Source organism: Pseudorasbora parva, chromosome 7, assembly GCF_024679245.1.
Source record: "Pseudorasbora parva isolate DD20220531a chromosome 7, ASM2467924v1, whole genome shotgun sequence".
Lineage (NCBI taxonomy): Eukaryota > Metazoa > Chordata > Actinopteri > Cypriniformes > Gobionidae > Pseudorasbora > Pseudorasbora parva.
In genome coordinates this window covers 30,224,401-30,241,158 of record NC_090178.1, presented here as the reverse complement: position 1 = coordinate 30,241,158, position 16,758 = coordinate 30,224,401, and the positions used below count along the sequence as shown (strand labels likewise).

At 38.1% G+C, this 16,758-nt stretch overlaps 2 protein-coding genes across 2 annotated transcripts in view; one reads left to right on the top strand and one right to left on the bottom strand.

Annotated features, from left to right (window-relative positions):
- The window catches only part of setd2 (SET domain containing 2, histone lysine methyltransferase), a 34,159-nt gene extending 30,595 nt beyond the window's left edge, over window positions 1-3,564 (bottom strand). Inside the window, exon 1 of the mRNA XM_067449033.1 lies at window positions 2,844-3,564. The gene's annotated coding sequence lies outside the window, so the exon portion shown is untranslated. The remainder of the gene's footprint in view (window positions 1-2,843) is intronic.
- A 6,805-nt stretch (window positions 3,565-10,369) lies between these two features.
- On the top strand, window positions 10,370-16,550 carry rbm12bb (RNA binding motif protein 12Bb). Its single transcript, XM_067449032.1, has 2 exons — window positions 10,370-10,572; window positions 14,236-16,550. The coding sequence occupies exon 2, from the start codon at window positions 14,258-14,260 to the stop codon at window positions 16,145-16,147; it is 1,890 nt and encodes a 629-aa protein (XP_067305133.1). The 5' UTR covers window positions 10,370-10,572; window positions 14,236-14,257; the 3' UTR covers window positions 16,148-16,550.
- The last annotated feature ends 208 nt before the right edge of the window (window positions 16,551-16,758 follow it).

The following is a 16,758-nucleotide window of genomic DNA, read 5'->3' as shown; positions in this document are numbered from 1 at the left end:
ACTATGTAATTTTTTCTGTCCGCTATAGGACACCTATTCAAAACAAAGGGGTAGTTTGATGACGCCAAGTTTGAGCTCAGAATCTTGGGACATGTGGTCTTCACCTCACAGCCGGTGAAAAATAGGACTTGGGCAGAAATCATGTTCATGGACACAACAAGAACTAGGTAAAACATCAGTGAGACTGATGCGACGGGGTCCTTCTTCGTAAAATAATATGCAGGGAGTATGTTTGTGTGTAGAAATCAAGCGGCAACCTCCTGCGATCTCTCTTGAAGCCAATGCGGAATGTAAACTGCAATTCCTAAACTGGGAAACTTCCTAAACAGGCTCCAGAAGGGAGCAGAATCTCATTGAGCCCCACGTTAAAAATTTATAGCAGAAAAAAACATGTTTACAGCCTGGTACAAATTGTGGTTTTGGTCTATACGGCTAATTGTGACCTTCATGACAACTCTGAGGGGGGTGACATTTTTTATAACTCATTCGTTTACGTTACATAAAGCCTTAAAGTTCTGCATAATTAAGGTCGTGGTTACTTTGAGTGATATGTGGATAGCCATTTACCCGCCGTCTATAGTTATTGTGTCATAAGCTCCGCCCATGTCCCGCCTCTTGTCCATTTTCTGTTATCCGGGAGTGACACAAGATGACATGCTAGCAAGATGGCAACGGCCAGCTCGCTCCTACTGTACACTTCAGAACGGCTTATCGGAATCCTATGGGTGACGTCTCAGACACTACGTCCATATTTTTTTTTACAGTCTATGCTAGAAACCTCTAGAAATGGAAGTAGAGACATATTGTTGTATCATATTGTGACGTACATCTGAGGGGAACTGAATACTGAAAAAATATATATTTTTGAGAAATGGTCATTGCACTAAAAAAATTGCACTAAATTATTAGAGTCTTGCATACCAGAGAGAAGCCTATCAATTTCACCAGAAGATCCAGTCATGATTTTTTAAATTAAAATACTACAAGTTCAAAAAAATTAAAAATGGACTACACATTCAAAGTAATATCTATAACATCCATTCATTTCATGCAGACTATACGATGCAACTAACTAAATAACTAACTACATAACCGTACAATTAAAGGGTTACTTTGTTCACCCAAAATGTTTAATTCAGTCATCATTTACTCACTCTCATGTTGTTCCAAACCTGTATGAGTTTGTCTTCTGTTGAACTAAAAAGATATTTTGAAGAATTTTTTGTAACCAGACAGGTGATGGTAGGCATTGACTTTCATAGTAGGACAAAAATAACTATAGAAGTCAATGGCTACTGTCAACTGTCTGGTTAATACCAACATTCTTCAAAATATCTTCTTTTGTGTTCAACAGATAGGTGAGGGTGAAAGGCGGGGTAAAGGATAACAGGCTTTTCATTTTTGTGTGAACTATGCCTTTATGACTAAAATAAATATTATTAATATTCCAAAAGGGAACCGTTTCATTTTGCTGTCAAACTCTCTTTACAACATTCTGCTGCAAATTCATCTGTCACGTGTCTTAAATATGAATATGGCTAATTATAATAATTAAATAGTAAAACAATATTTGGCATAGTGTTTTGTTCCATGTTTCCGGCTGGTAAATTACAAGGTTATTAATGGATATACAAAATGACTGTTTTCATAATCAGCATACATTTCATAGTAATAATTTTGCATATTAATAGGGCTAGGCAGTTAATAGTAATATTCATTAATTCCATGTTTGATTTTAGGACATGTTTTTAATTGCATGTTTAAATCTATACTATTTTAAGATTTGCAATGCTTTTTTAAACGAGAAATGGTTTAAATGGTCATCCGGCTGGTTAGCAGCAGACAGAAGTGGAGGGAAGAGCACTTATCTGCTTTCGCAGGACAAACTGCCTTTTGTCTCAAATGTGAAAGGTAAACTGCGTCCCCTGGACTCACGATATTAATAGGCACGCTTGGGGGTTCTGACATAAATGAGTAACACTGGATTATGTAGTTTTTTATATCCAATAATTATAGCCTGATCGTTGATCATGTAATAAAACAATTATGTTTAAAATTGACATGTTGTGGCTAAGTGCACAAATGCTTTAATACTGCAGAGAAGCCATCACGCGCATGTGGGTGACATTTGTTTGCACAACATAGCAATACATTGCCTACAGACGTATCAGTTCAGTTATTTCTGTTGATGACAATAACAAAACTAACTCAACAACTCAGATTCTCTAACAGCACGGCCTTCGGTTCGTTACCAGAAACTCCAGCACTGACTGCCTGGTTCATAATGTCAACGCGCTGGCACTGAACCGCGGGGACCTAAAAAATTTACCTCGTGGATATGAGGCCTACACGGAGGCCGCGTTTACTCTGTTTTCACTTGTGTGTCCAGGACATACTAAGTACATTGACATTACAGTCTTGTCTAATAATATTTTAGACTTTCTATGATTTTATGGTAACAAAGAATATATTTTTATTAACTGACTGATCGGTCCCTGCATGTAGTGGTTTCCTCTGCTCGCTGCAGAGTGAACTGTCGCTATGGCCACCATTAGAAACATACATGAGACAGTTTATTTATCTTAACCGAATATATTTGTTAAGCTTAACAAGTAATCTTCAATATCCCTTTCTCTACAAACCGAAATGTACTTTTTGACCTGTGGTTTATGCTCTGAAACTATAAAAACGGGTCACTGTAAACGCTGGGTTAGCGAGTTAGCAGCAAAAGGACTAACTAGATAGCTCAAAGGCTAACTGTTTAAAATCTGTAGTGCATGTAGGTTTTCATTGGGTATGGTTTGTGTGCCAAAACAAAAGCACATCAGTTGTAAAGTACTTACTTCGTATACTTCTCCAGTTCGGTCAAGCACTCCATCTTGTAGGACAATGATGGCAGTTTCTTTCACTGTTTTTTTCCCTAAACATCCAGCAGAACACAGACGTCAAATCCACACGGGGCAACTCGAAAACACAATTCGCCTGGTGTTAAGATAGCATGCAGCTAGATCCAAATTCTTGTGTTTAATGCTCGGTCCACGGTGATCAAATAAATAACCATCAGACGATTCCTATGCACTGTTTTATCAGTACAAAGCGGGCTGTGGAAGGCACCATCCTTTTGGTTTCATGGTGTAATAGGGCAGCCTCAGATGATCTGGCGGAGTCGATAAGCGATGCACCGGTCGCGGCTCCTCCTCTCTTTGCGAGCCACAGCTCATGCAGTGAAGAAGAAGAAGAAGAAGAAGAGGGTCGACATACGCTGCGGTCCAGAGGGACCGATGACGACCCGACGGATCTTGGGGCCTTTGTTAAGCGACGAAATCTTCCATTACAAGATACCGTGGAATCAAATAGTTCAATGCAAAGGGAACATACGACAGACGCAGCTAAAGACTGTTTATTGCAATGCCTTTGGTCAAACATGGAACCCGGATAGGCCTTTAGTGTGGGATCCCCAAGAAGTCAGTTCAGCATCCTCACTATTATGGATTAAACGAGTGGAAATATGAAAACCGGAGGAAAATGGGCAATTTGTATATGGCAAGCTGTGTTAAAATTCATTCCCCCAACCAAAAAACTAAACAAAAAACTAGTATCTATTTTAATGTTAGTGCTAGTAAATAATCAAAAAGCATGGTTGGAAAAGTTACTTTAAAAAGTATTTCACTATACAGATTACAAAATACATGCTTTAAAAAGTACTTTGTATTTCCTTTTGTAACTTTAATACAAAAGGGACCTTTAAACATAGTACTTGGTTTTCCTCTGCATATTATTTTACACAACATCAGTTCCACAATATTTCTTGAAGCCAAAAATGCAGACAATCTTATAAAAAATATATTGATGCATTAAGATTTAGGGTTTGTAAACTTTCTTTAATTGGGTGAACTGGGTAATGTGTCTTCTGGAATCTTGGGATGCTTTTTCATTTTGTCTGAGAATCACCAATCGCTGTTTAAATTAACTGACCATTACAGTTTACACTAATGTTTCAATTAAATAAATTACATTAAAATTCAAAGAAGTCACTTTGGTTATCTGAAATACTTTTTGGATGTAACTTATTTGATTACCACTCATTTAAAATGTAACTAATTAAATAATTACTCAAATTTTGTATTTTAAATATGTAACTAAGTTTTGTGTTTCGTTACTTCACAACCCTGCCCAAAAGTGACTAATAATAAATAGTTTAATCATCGTCATTAGTATACTTGTATTTATTACTTTGCTACTACCGGTAGTTACTATTAGCAAATATCAGCAAATAACTGTAAAGTTTTAATAAGAAATTACACATTTTGCCATAACTGACCTGTGGGCCAGATATCACTTATTCACTCCATGTGCCAGTTGTTGCTGATATTTGTTTCACTTTATCTATTCCAATTTCTAATATCTCTTCTGGTAATGACTAGTATAGTATTAAGGAATATTAGCTTCCAATAAAACACGTGGTTCAATAGCAATAATTTAAAAAAGTATTAGTAACATAAAATACCTGAATACAATAATAAAAAAATGCATACATAAAAATATCTGAAATAAAAATAGTAGTCAGTTAATGTTAAACAACTTGTGGATTATTATATGCCCAGGAATTTCTCTTATGTTGTATTCAGCAGTGTCTTAATAAAAAAATAATTTATAATATATATTGTGTCTGCTTTTATTTGTTTTGAACCTCTCCTTGATGTTTTTTGCTGGTCTTTAAAATAATCCACACACTGTAAAAATAAATAAATCTATAAAATAACTGACAGCTCATTACCTGGACATTGTCCACTAATTTTATGGACATTTTCGTTAACCCTAACATAGAACGCAATGAAGTTCAAAATTCTAAATACAGGTAAAACCTATTAAAAAACAAACAAAAAAAAAACAATTTGATTTGTTGAACCGTTATGAATCTAGTACATTAAACTCCCTTATTTTTACAGAATTTATTAACAGTGCAATTAATGTTAAATGGCCTGTATGGTTTATCATTGCTCAGACTATATAAGTATTTTAAAAGACATTCTGTGTCAATAATTTATCAAATGCTTTGCATATGATGCCACAGGTATATAGGCAACTTTTAACTAAATCTATACTAATTGCACAAGAGCTATTTTCTGTGGTAGACAATGCCCTCAGTTTAGTTACTAATAAATGACCTTAAGGCAGATATTCTCGCACAGCATGACAAGCAAGACACAGTGTTAACAGTGTGTGTTGAGAGTGAGTCTATAGTCTTTACTAAGTAACTAACTTGAATTGTTTGTAATGCTTTAAATGTTGTCCCTTCTGCAGGTCTGATGTATTGTTGTTATCTTCAAATGGCCTTGAGATGTCTGTGTCTAAACATGTTTTGTTTGGTCTGTCTGTCTCTGGTGAGAGTTCACAGGGAGAACACGTTGAAATTCACCACAGCTCCCACTTGATGACAGAATTTTGACACATTTGCTGTATTTTCTTTGTTCAATTAATTCATGTGTATGTTTTCTGTGCTACCTTTTTATTGGTTTTCTATTATTTTGTTTATTTGTGAATATGGTATCTCAGCTCCAGGCTCAGTATAATTATTTAGGCAGTGTTGGCAGCTGGCCATGGTAACCAGGACAACTCTTTTATCATGTCTAAAGCTTTACAGAGGTTAAAATGAGGACATCATGTGTTCAATGAACCACTGAATCAGTAACCCTTTGTTGTATCTCAGTTACAGGGATGTTCTCACTGTTCTGAAATCAAGTTGTTTCTAAATTTCTAGATAACAGGTGTCATTCGCTTGTTGTTGTTGTACCAACCGTGAAACAAGTGTCTAAGCAGGGTTGTTTAACATGAAGGGGGCCAATTCCCCAAAAAAAGGAAATATGACCAAATTGTCTTCCCAATATTTGATGTTCTTGAAAATGCCTGTTTGTTGTTATAGGATGACAAAGAGGTTTTTATGCTGGTCTGCCTCAGTGGTCTAATAGCACTCATCAATGTCAAAATGGTTGAGATGGTCAAATCATGAGGTAAGATGCCCTCTACCTGAGGCAAGAAGACTAAGGGTACGTTTAAAGGAACTGTATATAATAAATGTATTTCAATTTATCATAAAATGGCCCTGATATGTCACTAGACAATCATGTTGATTTTAAATACTTATATAACAGACAACAGTAGTCTGGCCAGTATATTGTCATTTAAAGGTCCCGTTCTTCGCAAATTCATCTTTCAAACTTTAGTTAGTGTGTAATGTTGCTGTTAGAGCATAAATAATACCTGTAAAATTATAAAACTCAAAGTTTAATGCCAAGGGAGATATTTTATTTAACAGAAGTTCCCTTTCAAAGCCAGCGAACGGTCGGTTTGGACTACAGCAGGAAGTGCAGGGATGTAATGATGTCACTAGAACCGTTTGTTGACTAAGGGTGCTTTCACACCTGCCTCATTTAGTTCGGTTGAATCGTACTAGAGTTGGTTTCCCTCTTTGGTGCGGTTCGTTTGGTCAGGTCTGAAAGCAGCAATCGCACTTGGGTGTGCACCAAAAGCGGACCAAACAAGCGTACCGAGACCTCCTTGAAGAGCTGGTCCCGGTACGATTTCAAACGAACTCTGGAGCGGTTTGTTTGTGGTGAGAACGTGATCCAACCTCGAACAGAACCAACTGCAAAAGTACTGATCATTTTTGGACTGAACAGCTGCCGTAGTCGGCTGCGCTGACAGTGTGTGCATGATACTATTACCTGATAGATCGTTGGCAATATTTTCGGGAAGATGAGCATGTCAAGAGTTAATAATTAATGCACGGCTCCGCTTGAAGTGATGAGCGATGCGCGGTCGCCGTCTGCAGTGCGTTGTTTTCACGTCGCATCCGCGTGTCATTATAGAAATGTATTTGCATACCGTGGTAAATACACACAGTGTAGTAGATTATGGCCAGGGACAAAACTGGCCCGCGCAGTCGTCTCTCCATAGTGTTATTATAGTTTGGTGGCTTTGCCTCTTCTGCTGGAATTTTCCCACACGTAAATTCTGACCAATCGAAAAGCAGTTTAGGAAATACGCCATGGCCAATGAGTGAAGTGGATGTTGTCACGTGCGTGCGTTTTGGTTCGTTTCAACTGGTTCGGACCAAAGCAAACAGTGTGGTGTGAAAAGGAACCAAAAAAGCTGAAAAATGCAACAATGTATAATTGTTTGGTTCGGACCAAATGAACTGAACTAGAGATGTGAAAGCACCCTAACCCTCCGCCCACAAGAACACGCAAAAAAGGGGGCGTGGTCTTGTTGTGCTCTCATGTGGAGAAGAGCGCGACCTTTCCGGGTAAAGTGCGCTAAGCTGCTGTCCAATCACAACACGGGAACCGCTGGCCCAATCAGAACTCGTTACATGTTTCTGAAGGAGGGACTTCATAGAACAAGGAAATCATCAGGCCGTTTTTAGGACAGAGGAAACAGCACTGTACAGATAATTAAATTGTGTTAAAAATACTGTTTTTTTACACCCAAAACATGAACTCATGTTATATTGCACACTGTAAACATAAATCAAAGCTTCGAAAACACGCGAAGAATGGGACCTTTAAAAGTTGTTGTTGCAGCCCTCAACTGATGTTGATGTTGACATGTTGTGTTTTGGCCTGAAGCTCCACCCTCAAGGAAGGAAAATACTTTTTTTATCAATATGTGGAGTTAAATTGTGGAATAAAATAGATGAAATCTATTTCTACTCTAACATATTCCTCTTTAAAAAATGTATAGAGAAAAGATTCTTATAAAGTATCAAGAAGTAGCCTACTCTAGGAAAATGGGAGTGCTCCTTTGTTATGATATGTAATACATGTTAGTGGTTTCCTTTGAATTATGTAAGTATGTATATGGTATGTGGGGGTATGTACATGTGTATGTGGATATAGGGGTATAGATGTATGGGTGTATTGTATGTATACAAATGTGTACATGCGTATGTATATATGTAGATTTGTATATGTGTAGGCGTAGGCATATGTATGTTCTTTAAAGGAGAATAAGAATTAGGGGTAGGGTTATATAAGTTTTACTTCTTCCTACTCCTTTTTCGTACATGAGATAGAAGCATGTTTTTTTTTTTACAGGAAAGTACTTTGCTGTGTTTTTTATTTTTCTATTATTCTATTTTTTCATCTTTAGTTTTTTCTTAACATTATTGTATTTTTATTCTCTCATGATCGAAAATAAATAAATAAATAAAGATCTGGTTTAGTTACCACAGCTGCAGCTCATAGACCGTAAAAAAATATGGACACCGCAACTTCTTCCGTTTCCGCTGAACAGAGTCGAAGCTTTCAGACGGCCTTCACAACGCTGACATCTTGGGACCGAGTCTGCGCAGTAGCGATTTCGAGACCGGAGTTGCGCAGTAGAGAGCAGAAAGTAGAGCAGGAAGTACAGCCACGATATCAAAAGCCCGCTAACACCAAGGGGGTAATCTAGCACTCAGAAAGCGTTCCACCCATAGGGGCGGCCATTGCTAACCAAGCCATCACCTGCTGTTAGCATCCCATTGACTCCCATTCATTTTTGAGTCACTTTGACAGTGAATAACTTTACATTTGAGGCATTTAAAGACTCCATTTGCCCATTGTTTATTTATAAAGAAACACGACAATGCATAAAAGGCTCCATTACCTTGTATCTTACACTATCGCCCCGTAGAAGCTGTTTTTGTAAAAACAGGCTAACGATTGCGTCATAACCAACGCGACTCTGTCGCAGAGTTGAGAAATTACCGTATAGACCTGAGGAGATGCTCGCAGGCAATCTTTAAGACAGTCGGGGGGACGTGGAGATGTCCGATAAAGAAGGGAGAAGAATGGGGAGAAGCCCATAGTGAGCCAAAAGCAACGGGAGAAAATACAATGTGATTCAGATTTTACTTTCCACAACTACTAGAAGACCTACAACTGTCAGACAGGTTGCTTATGTCACATCTATGTTGTCAAGCTCAGTCTGAGCCTGCGCAGTTCACTCCGCCATCAGGAAGTGAGTGCCTCTGACTGACCTCATTTTCCGCCGTTGAAGTCTATGGGAACGCTCTGTCCATTTCTTTTACTGTCTATGGCCCACACTCTCACAGATGCAGAACAATTAATTATGTTGGTGTGAAATAAACAGTTATGGAAATGTAGAAATTAAAGCTAAAGCTGAAGCTTTTAAAGCTGAAAGTCTGTAAATGCCTCAGTGACAACTTCACTCAGAGAAGTTGTCGATCTCAGCTGTCAATCATGACGTCACACCCCAATTTTTATAGCATCAAATAACAAATTAAAACTAAACTTATTTTAAAAACGAACACTTGAAATGAAATCAGCATGATAAAAACTGCCTAAAATGACAGAAACCAACTTTGGGAAAAAATGATATGAAGTGTAATTTGATTTAATTTATTTAATTTGTCTCACATCTATTATATTACACAGAGAGGGTGAGGTTATGACCTATACTACACAAATCGAAATGTTTTGGCTTCATTTTTTAACACGAGTATGGCACGTTTGACAAAATACACAAACCTGAATCTCTGTTATAGAGATTCATCTGAATTTTAATGTATTATATGACTTAAATACAGGCCTATGAACATGTTTCGATGGAATCTACTGCACCACTATACTAGTCCATTTGACTGCAAAGGTCTACTTTTACCTTTTTACTTTAAAATTAAATGTAATATTTAACATAATGTCAGAGGTCACAATTTTCTAGAGGTACAAAATTAGATCAATTAACATAGTTTCATCTGACTAAAATATCACAAGTGTTGATAGTCAGATTATAATATTATAGTAATTTTACCTCATTATTTTTTAACCATAGATTTTTTCCCCAAAAAAATTCCATTTGTTCCTTTTCTTTTTTCTTTTTTTTTTTATCCCCACAACAGTTATTAGCTTTTTTTAAATTATTAAATTACTAGGTTGTGTAACTGTCAGAAGTGTTAAAAATGATCTTAACAATGTAAGCATAGAGTTTGACATAGTTTCAATTTCTTAAAAAAAAAAGTCACGGTCATTTTTTGAATTATCACACATTTCGACCTTTTTTCGACCCAGGTGTATGGAGGTGTATGGAAATACAGCTGAATGCTTTTGAAAATATCAAGTTGTATATTGGTATTATTCAATATGCAACTAAAATAGGCCTAATTTTACTTGTTGGTTACACCACATTACATTTGAATATTAAATCAATATATTTGTAGTGTGCAATTTTGTAACGTTTTTATACCCCCCTTGAGGGCTATAATTAATTCATTTGAAACGGATCGTTGCATGCATTAGAGATATTATAGATTGATCAGACTGGTGTCTATTTTGTCTCGAGTTCTCGTTTGAGTTTCTGTGTTCGGCGCCTCCGGGTTTCCGTAGTTTTAAAGATGGCGTTGGAGGAGATGCGGATGCTCTAGATTCTTGGGCTTCGTCCTTGCGTCAGATATCACAAAGAGCGAAATTGTTGCTTAGTCACGGTGGAAATTGGATATACGACACCACAGATCAGCATTAGTTTCAAATTCCTTTATATTTGGAAAGGATTGATATATCTTTGTTTTGTGTAAGTTGGATCAATACCGTGCGCTTCAAATGCTGGGCCTCTCACATTTAGCATTAACGTTACTGTTACTGATACTACCGAAGACAGCTGCACTCTTTGTTTTCACTTTCTGTCATGACGGAATTGGCGTTGTTCTTTATATCGTATTTTTGTTACAGTATGTCCAACAATGTTTATCAACGTATATGTTGCTGATTAGAACTGTTGGGTTGTTTAGACGACGCTCGTAAATGCTAGTTGTTCGATTCGGCGTAATTTTGATTCACAAAGCACAGAGCTCGCGGTTCACCACAAATAGAAACTATGCGTGGCCCTACATAGGTTTACTTGTCGAAAAGAAGTGTGTTATTGTCGACAGTGTTATTATGATACCGTTTGAAATGAAAGAGGCGATTTTTTTGTACCACGGATTATTTTTTGACCAGATGAGGAACCGGAAGCCATGTACAGACATTGTGGTTTTTTTTGAGTGTGACAATGCGCCCTCGATCTTGTATTGGTTACACAAAGAAGTGCAGCGAAATGGCAGACATGGTTGTGAAGTCCTTGGGAAAATACCTTTCTTTTGTTTGATGTGTATTGCAACTATAAAGGGACTACATTACTGTCCCTAGTGGAAGGGGTCTCTGACATTGTGGTTTTGGTCCTTTTTTTCCTCTAATAGAGACATTTATAGAACTTGATTTTGGAGGGTTTTACCTAGATACCTAGATGTATCTGCGGTGTGAGCTTTGTGTGCGTGACTGTTGGCAGTAAAATGTCAAGTTTGCTGGAGGGTAATGTGTTGGATGGTTTGCATTTAAAACGGTTGTTCTCTTGTTTTATGCCTCAAGCCCCTCATTGTGCAAAACAGTGTAGTCTATTATTTCTTATTTTTTCTGCTTTAATTAATTATTATAAATATTGGGATGCACCGAAATGAAAATTCTGGGCTGAAATTGGAAGTTATGGTTGCACTTGGCTGACAAAATATTTATTTATTATTTTAAATGCTTTTCTGTATATCTGTATTATTATTATTATTATTATTATTTTAAATTAAATAAATTTAATGATACTAAATGTATAAAATACAAGCCAATAAAATAGCCACACTTTTATTGAAAGTACCACTAAAATCAGACAGACACTATATTAATGTTAAACATCAAGATATTATTCTTGGTAATGCTATAGTTTCGGGTCCAATTCTCAATATTAACTAGTTACTTATTAGCATGCATATTACTAGGATATTGGCTTTTTATCAGTACTTATAAAGCACATATTCATGCTTTATTTCACACAACAATATTCTACATCCCTTAAAGGGATAGTTCATTTACTCACCCACAATTTTATCCAAACCTGTATAAATGTTTTTCTTCTGTTGAATACAGATGAAGATGGTTGGACAATTTTTTGTATCCATTTTACATAGAGGAACCAGATCTGCTTGGTTACAATTTTTTTTTTGCAAAACATTATTTTGCCCAGCGCAGCTGATACAGCACAGCATTGCTATTGCAAACCGAAACGGGTATGTTTCATGTCGCCACATTATTTAAATGGACTTCGTTTTTTCGATTAGAATAAGCGTTACATGAGTGGAGCATTCCTATAGGCTGTGAGCAATTGAGGACAGTGCAAAACAAACATAGAGCAATGTCACACCGCATGAGCGCTGAACACTGAGGGGTGGAGAGGTGTGGCATGTACACTGATCAGGCATAACATGACTTAATATTGTGTTGGTCCCCTTTTGCTGTCAAAACAGCCCTGACCCACATGGACTCCATTAGACCCCATGACGGTGTGCTGTGGTATCTGGCACCAAGATGTTAGCAGCAGATAATTTCAGTCCTGTAAGTTGCGATGTGGGGCCTCTATGGATCGGACTTGTTTGTTCAGCACATCCCACAGATGCTCGATTGGGATCTGAAGAATTTGGAGGCCTAGTCAACACCTCAATCACAACCTTGTTGTGCTCCTCAAACCATTCCTGAAATAATCTTTGTGGCAGGGCGCATTATCCTGCTGAAAGAGGCCACAGCCATCAGGGAATACTGTTTCCATGAAAGGGTGTACATGATCTGCAACAATGCTTAGGTAGGTGGTACATGTCAAAATAACATCCTAACTTCTACATGGATGGCAGGATTCAAGGTTTCCCAGCAGAACATTGCCCAAAGTATCACACTGCCTCTGCCAGCTGTCCTTCTTCCCATAATGCATCCTGGTGCCATGTGTTCCCCAGGTAAGTGACGCACACGCACCCGGCCATCCGTGTGATGTAAAAGAAAATGTGATTCATCAATCCAGGCCAACTTCCATTGCTGGTCTAGTTCTGATGCTCGTGGTCTAGTTCTGATGCTCGTGTGCCCACTGTTGGCAGTGGATGGATCTGTATGGGCACCCTGACTGGTCTGCAGCTATGCAGCCTCATACGCAACGAATAGCAATGTACTTTATATTCTGATTCCTTTCTATTAGAACCAGCATTAGCAATTTGGGCTACAGTAGCTCGTCTGTTTGATTGGACCACACGGGCCTGGCTTTGCTCCCCACGTACATCAATGACCCTCTCGTCGGTTTACCTCTGTTCCTTCCTTGGACCTATAGGTGCTAACCACTGCAGACCGGGAACACCACATAAGAGATGCTCTGACCCAGTCATCTAGCCATCGCAATTTGGTCCTTGTCAAATTGCTCAAATCCTTATGCTTGCCCATTTTTCCTGCTTCTAACACGTTAACCTTGAGGACAATGTTCACTTGATGACTAATATATCCCACCCACCAACAAGTGTTGAAGAGTGTTATTCACTTAATCTGTCATAATGTTATGCCTGATTGGTGTATTTGCAGCCATTTTTTTTTATTCAGCCACAAAACGAAAATGACATTTTTGGCTGATAAATTTCAGCGGCCGAAATTTCACTGTATCCCTACTTGAATCAAACTTATTTATTATTAAAAAATAGTTTATCTCATAGTTTTTTCTTCATTTCTCAAAAATCAATGTTGTCTCGTATAAGTTTGCTGGGGCCCCCTGCTTGAGAACCACTGATTTAAACGCATTCGTAAATCACATTTTGCAGTGAAGTAGCATTGTGTGTTTAGTGTATTGAACTGTTTTTATCTGGTTTAATGGCTGTGCAGTTTGTAAGCGGCTGTTGAGCTTCATGTAAGTCTTGTTATTTTAAGTACTTTTGAGTTGATGAAATCCATCCAACGTATTTTGCAGTTAATTAGCTGCAATACTTGTCTTTCATATGTATGGATTCTAGAAGTGATATTTGTAATTTCTTGATACTTGTATAAACTTTATGATGTTTTTCTCTTGATAGTCAGCTATCAAGATGTATTTGTGAATGGAGTTCATATTACTTGCACATTTGCATACAGAAGCTGAAAGCAAGATGTTAAAGGTTGGGTAACTTGTCTTTCCTGTTAGTCCAAAGTACGTTATCTTGTTTTTCTGGATCAGAAGACGTTATTACTTGCTGCAGACTGGCTGTTATTGTTGTTAGCTATATTTATTGGCCGTGAGAGGTTTGTTTTTCATAATTGTGCCACTTAACCTTGGTTTAAAAATGATAGTTGGGATTGTTTTTGAATATTGTTGTATGGAGGTATTGGTTGTCAGCGATAACGCTATTATATGTACCCCTTTTGTCTGCAGGTGCTGTTGTGTGTGCTCCATCATGGCTGTGGTCATCCGATTACAGGGACTCAGAATCACGGCTGGTTCTGAGGACATTCGCAATTTCTTCACTGGGCTCAGAATCCCTGATGGTGGGGTTCATATAATTGGTGGGGAGCTTCAGGAAGCTTTTATAATATTTGCATCTGATGAAGATGCAAGGCGAGCGATGACTCGCTCGGGGGGCTGCATTAAGGGCTCTCCCGTCAACTTGCTCCTAAGTAGCAAGTCAGAAATGCAGAGTGTTCTTGAGGAAAGCACTAGAAGGTCTGAGTTAAAAGGCAGGGGAATGGGTGTCAAAAGACCTTCTGCGGAACGAGGTCCTCTGACATTCAATAAAGACCAGAGAACAGACGTGATTAGGCCGGATCATCAAGACATGAGGAACAGGCCCTCTCCATCGTCATTCAGTGAGATACGTCACCAGAGAGAAGTGGAAGTGCCAGAGAAAGCTGATTTTTATTTGAAATTGACAGGGATGCCATACTCGGCGACAAAGGATGATGTCTATAACTTTTTCAGTGGGATCAAAATTGAAGATTGTCTGTTTTTGAGAAACAATAGAGGAACATTCAATGGACAAAGTATCGTGTGCTTGGCTACCAAAGAGGATGTAATCGAAGGTCTGAAAAGGGATCGACAATACATGGGAGCGAGGTATATACAGCTAGCAAGATGCTCCAAGGAGCAGTGGCTGGAAGCCGGGGGTGTCGTTAGACAGGAAAGTCGGAAAAGACCATCCTTGGAGCGAGTGAGATCTCAATCTCCCGTTTCCTTCAGGTCGAGATCACGCTCGCCCCCTCACGAAGAATACTGCGTCATGTTTGAGAACTTGCCTAATGCAGTTGAAAAGAGAGATTTGAGGGTGTTTCTTCATCCGGTTACTTTGAAGGATGATCAGATTATTATCTTTGCCCAGAAAAAGGACGATAAGACCAAATCGGCTGTTGTGGTGTTTAGAAATCTCACTGACTATTGTGCTGGCTTGGCTCATAATAAGGAATTGTTGCTGCATAAGGTGGTATACGTGTCACCCATTTCCAAGGAGAAAATGGTTACATTGTTGGAGTCGTCCGTTGATGAGAGAGAAGAAGGAAAAGGGTTGAGACGATCAGTTGAAGTGCCCCAGTCTCAACAAAACACTCCTGACTCCCAGTTGAGGTGTGTCTACGTACGCAATCTCCCGTTTGATGTACGTAAGGTGGAGATTATGGACTTCTTTCATGGATTTCCACTTTCAGAGGATCGGGTTGTCTTATTGCATGACGAAAGAGGAGCTGGGCTCGGTGAGGCTTTGGTGATCTTCCAGTCTGAGAAGGAAGCCATGACGGCACAGTCCCTGAACGGGCAGGGGTTTCTTGGATCAGAGGTCATGCTTAAGTGCATAACGATGGCCCAGATGCAGAATTTCGGTGTGAATGAGCAGTTGACGATTAGCCCACAAGAAAGGAATGACATTTTGAATGATGGTCCTCGTTCATCGAACGCCCCCATGATGCCTCGAGATGATTGTGAGATGCAGCCTAATATGCAGCAGGATTATGGAGGTCATGATCACTTTGAGCCAGTTTTTGGCCGCAATAATGTATTTGTGCCTGGACTGGGTGGTAATGGACGTCAACGTTATGGATCACCTGACCAACAACTTGATGGTCCAACTGGTGTTAAATTGCTCAATCTACCCTCTCAGATAAGGATTGATGAGATTTATGATTTCTTCTATGGCTACCGATTGATTCCAGGATCTGCCTCATTGCTCTATGATAGAAATGGAGCTCCCAGACGTTCTGCAACGGTAGTGTTCGAATCCCACAGAGAGGCGCTCACTGCTCTTCAAGAATTAAATGGAAGACCAATTGGCACCAGGAAAATTCAGATTGTGCTCGATTAGATATGCTTTTGGACTATAATATTAATGAAACTTGTTTTTGTTTTGTTTTGTTCTCTTAAATTGTATGTGCATTTTCAGTGATTTGACATGTCGACATGTTTTCTTTCTTTTTTTAAAAACTGCTTTAATTTAGATTTAAGATTTCATACCTTATCTTGACTATCTGGAAAGTATGCATTTGAATGCATGTCAGTGTCAAAGTATCTAGACTCAGTGTTATTTGTGCTGTTGAATATTTTCCCCCTCAGAGTAATGACTTTTATAATCTAATGATATCACTTTACAGATCTCAGTAATATTTTGTTTTCAGATAAAAGCAGATTCAAAATAATCTTAACTTTGTGAGATTGTGAATTTCCCACATACACTGTCATTTCATGTTTAATGCTATTAAAAACATCAGCTTGTTCTGATTTCTTTCTAAGTGTGTTTTTGTTTCTTGCAGTGGTTCAAAGTGGATTTTTTTATACAGGTTAATATACTTTAATTTTCAATCCAGTAATACTCAAAAACAACCATCACACATGTAGTCTCAATACGTGAATAGTAAATACTTTTTTATAAAATAAGTAAGTAGTCAATTTAATAATACTAAATAAAATAAATTGTCA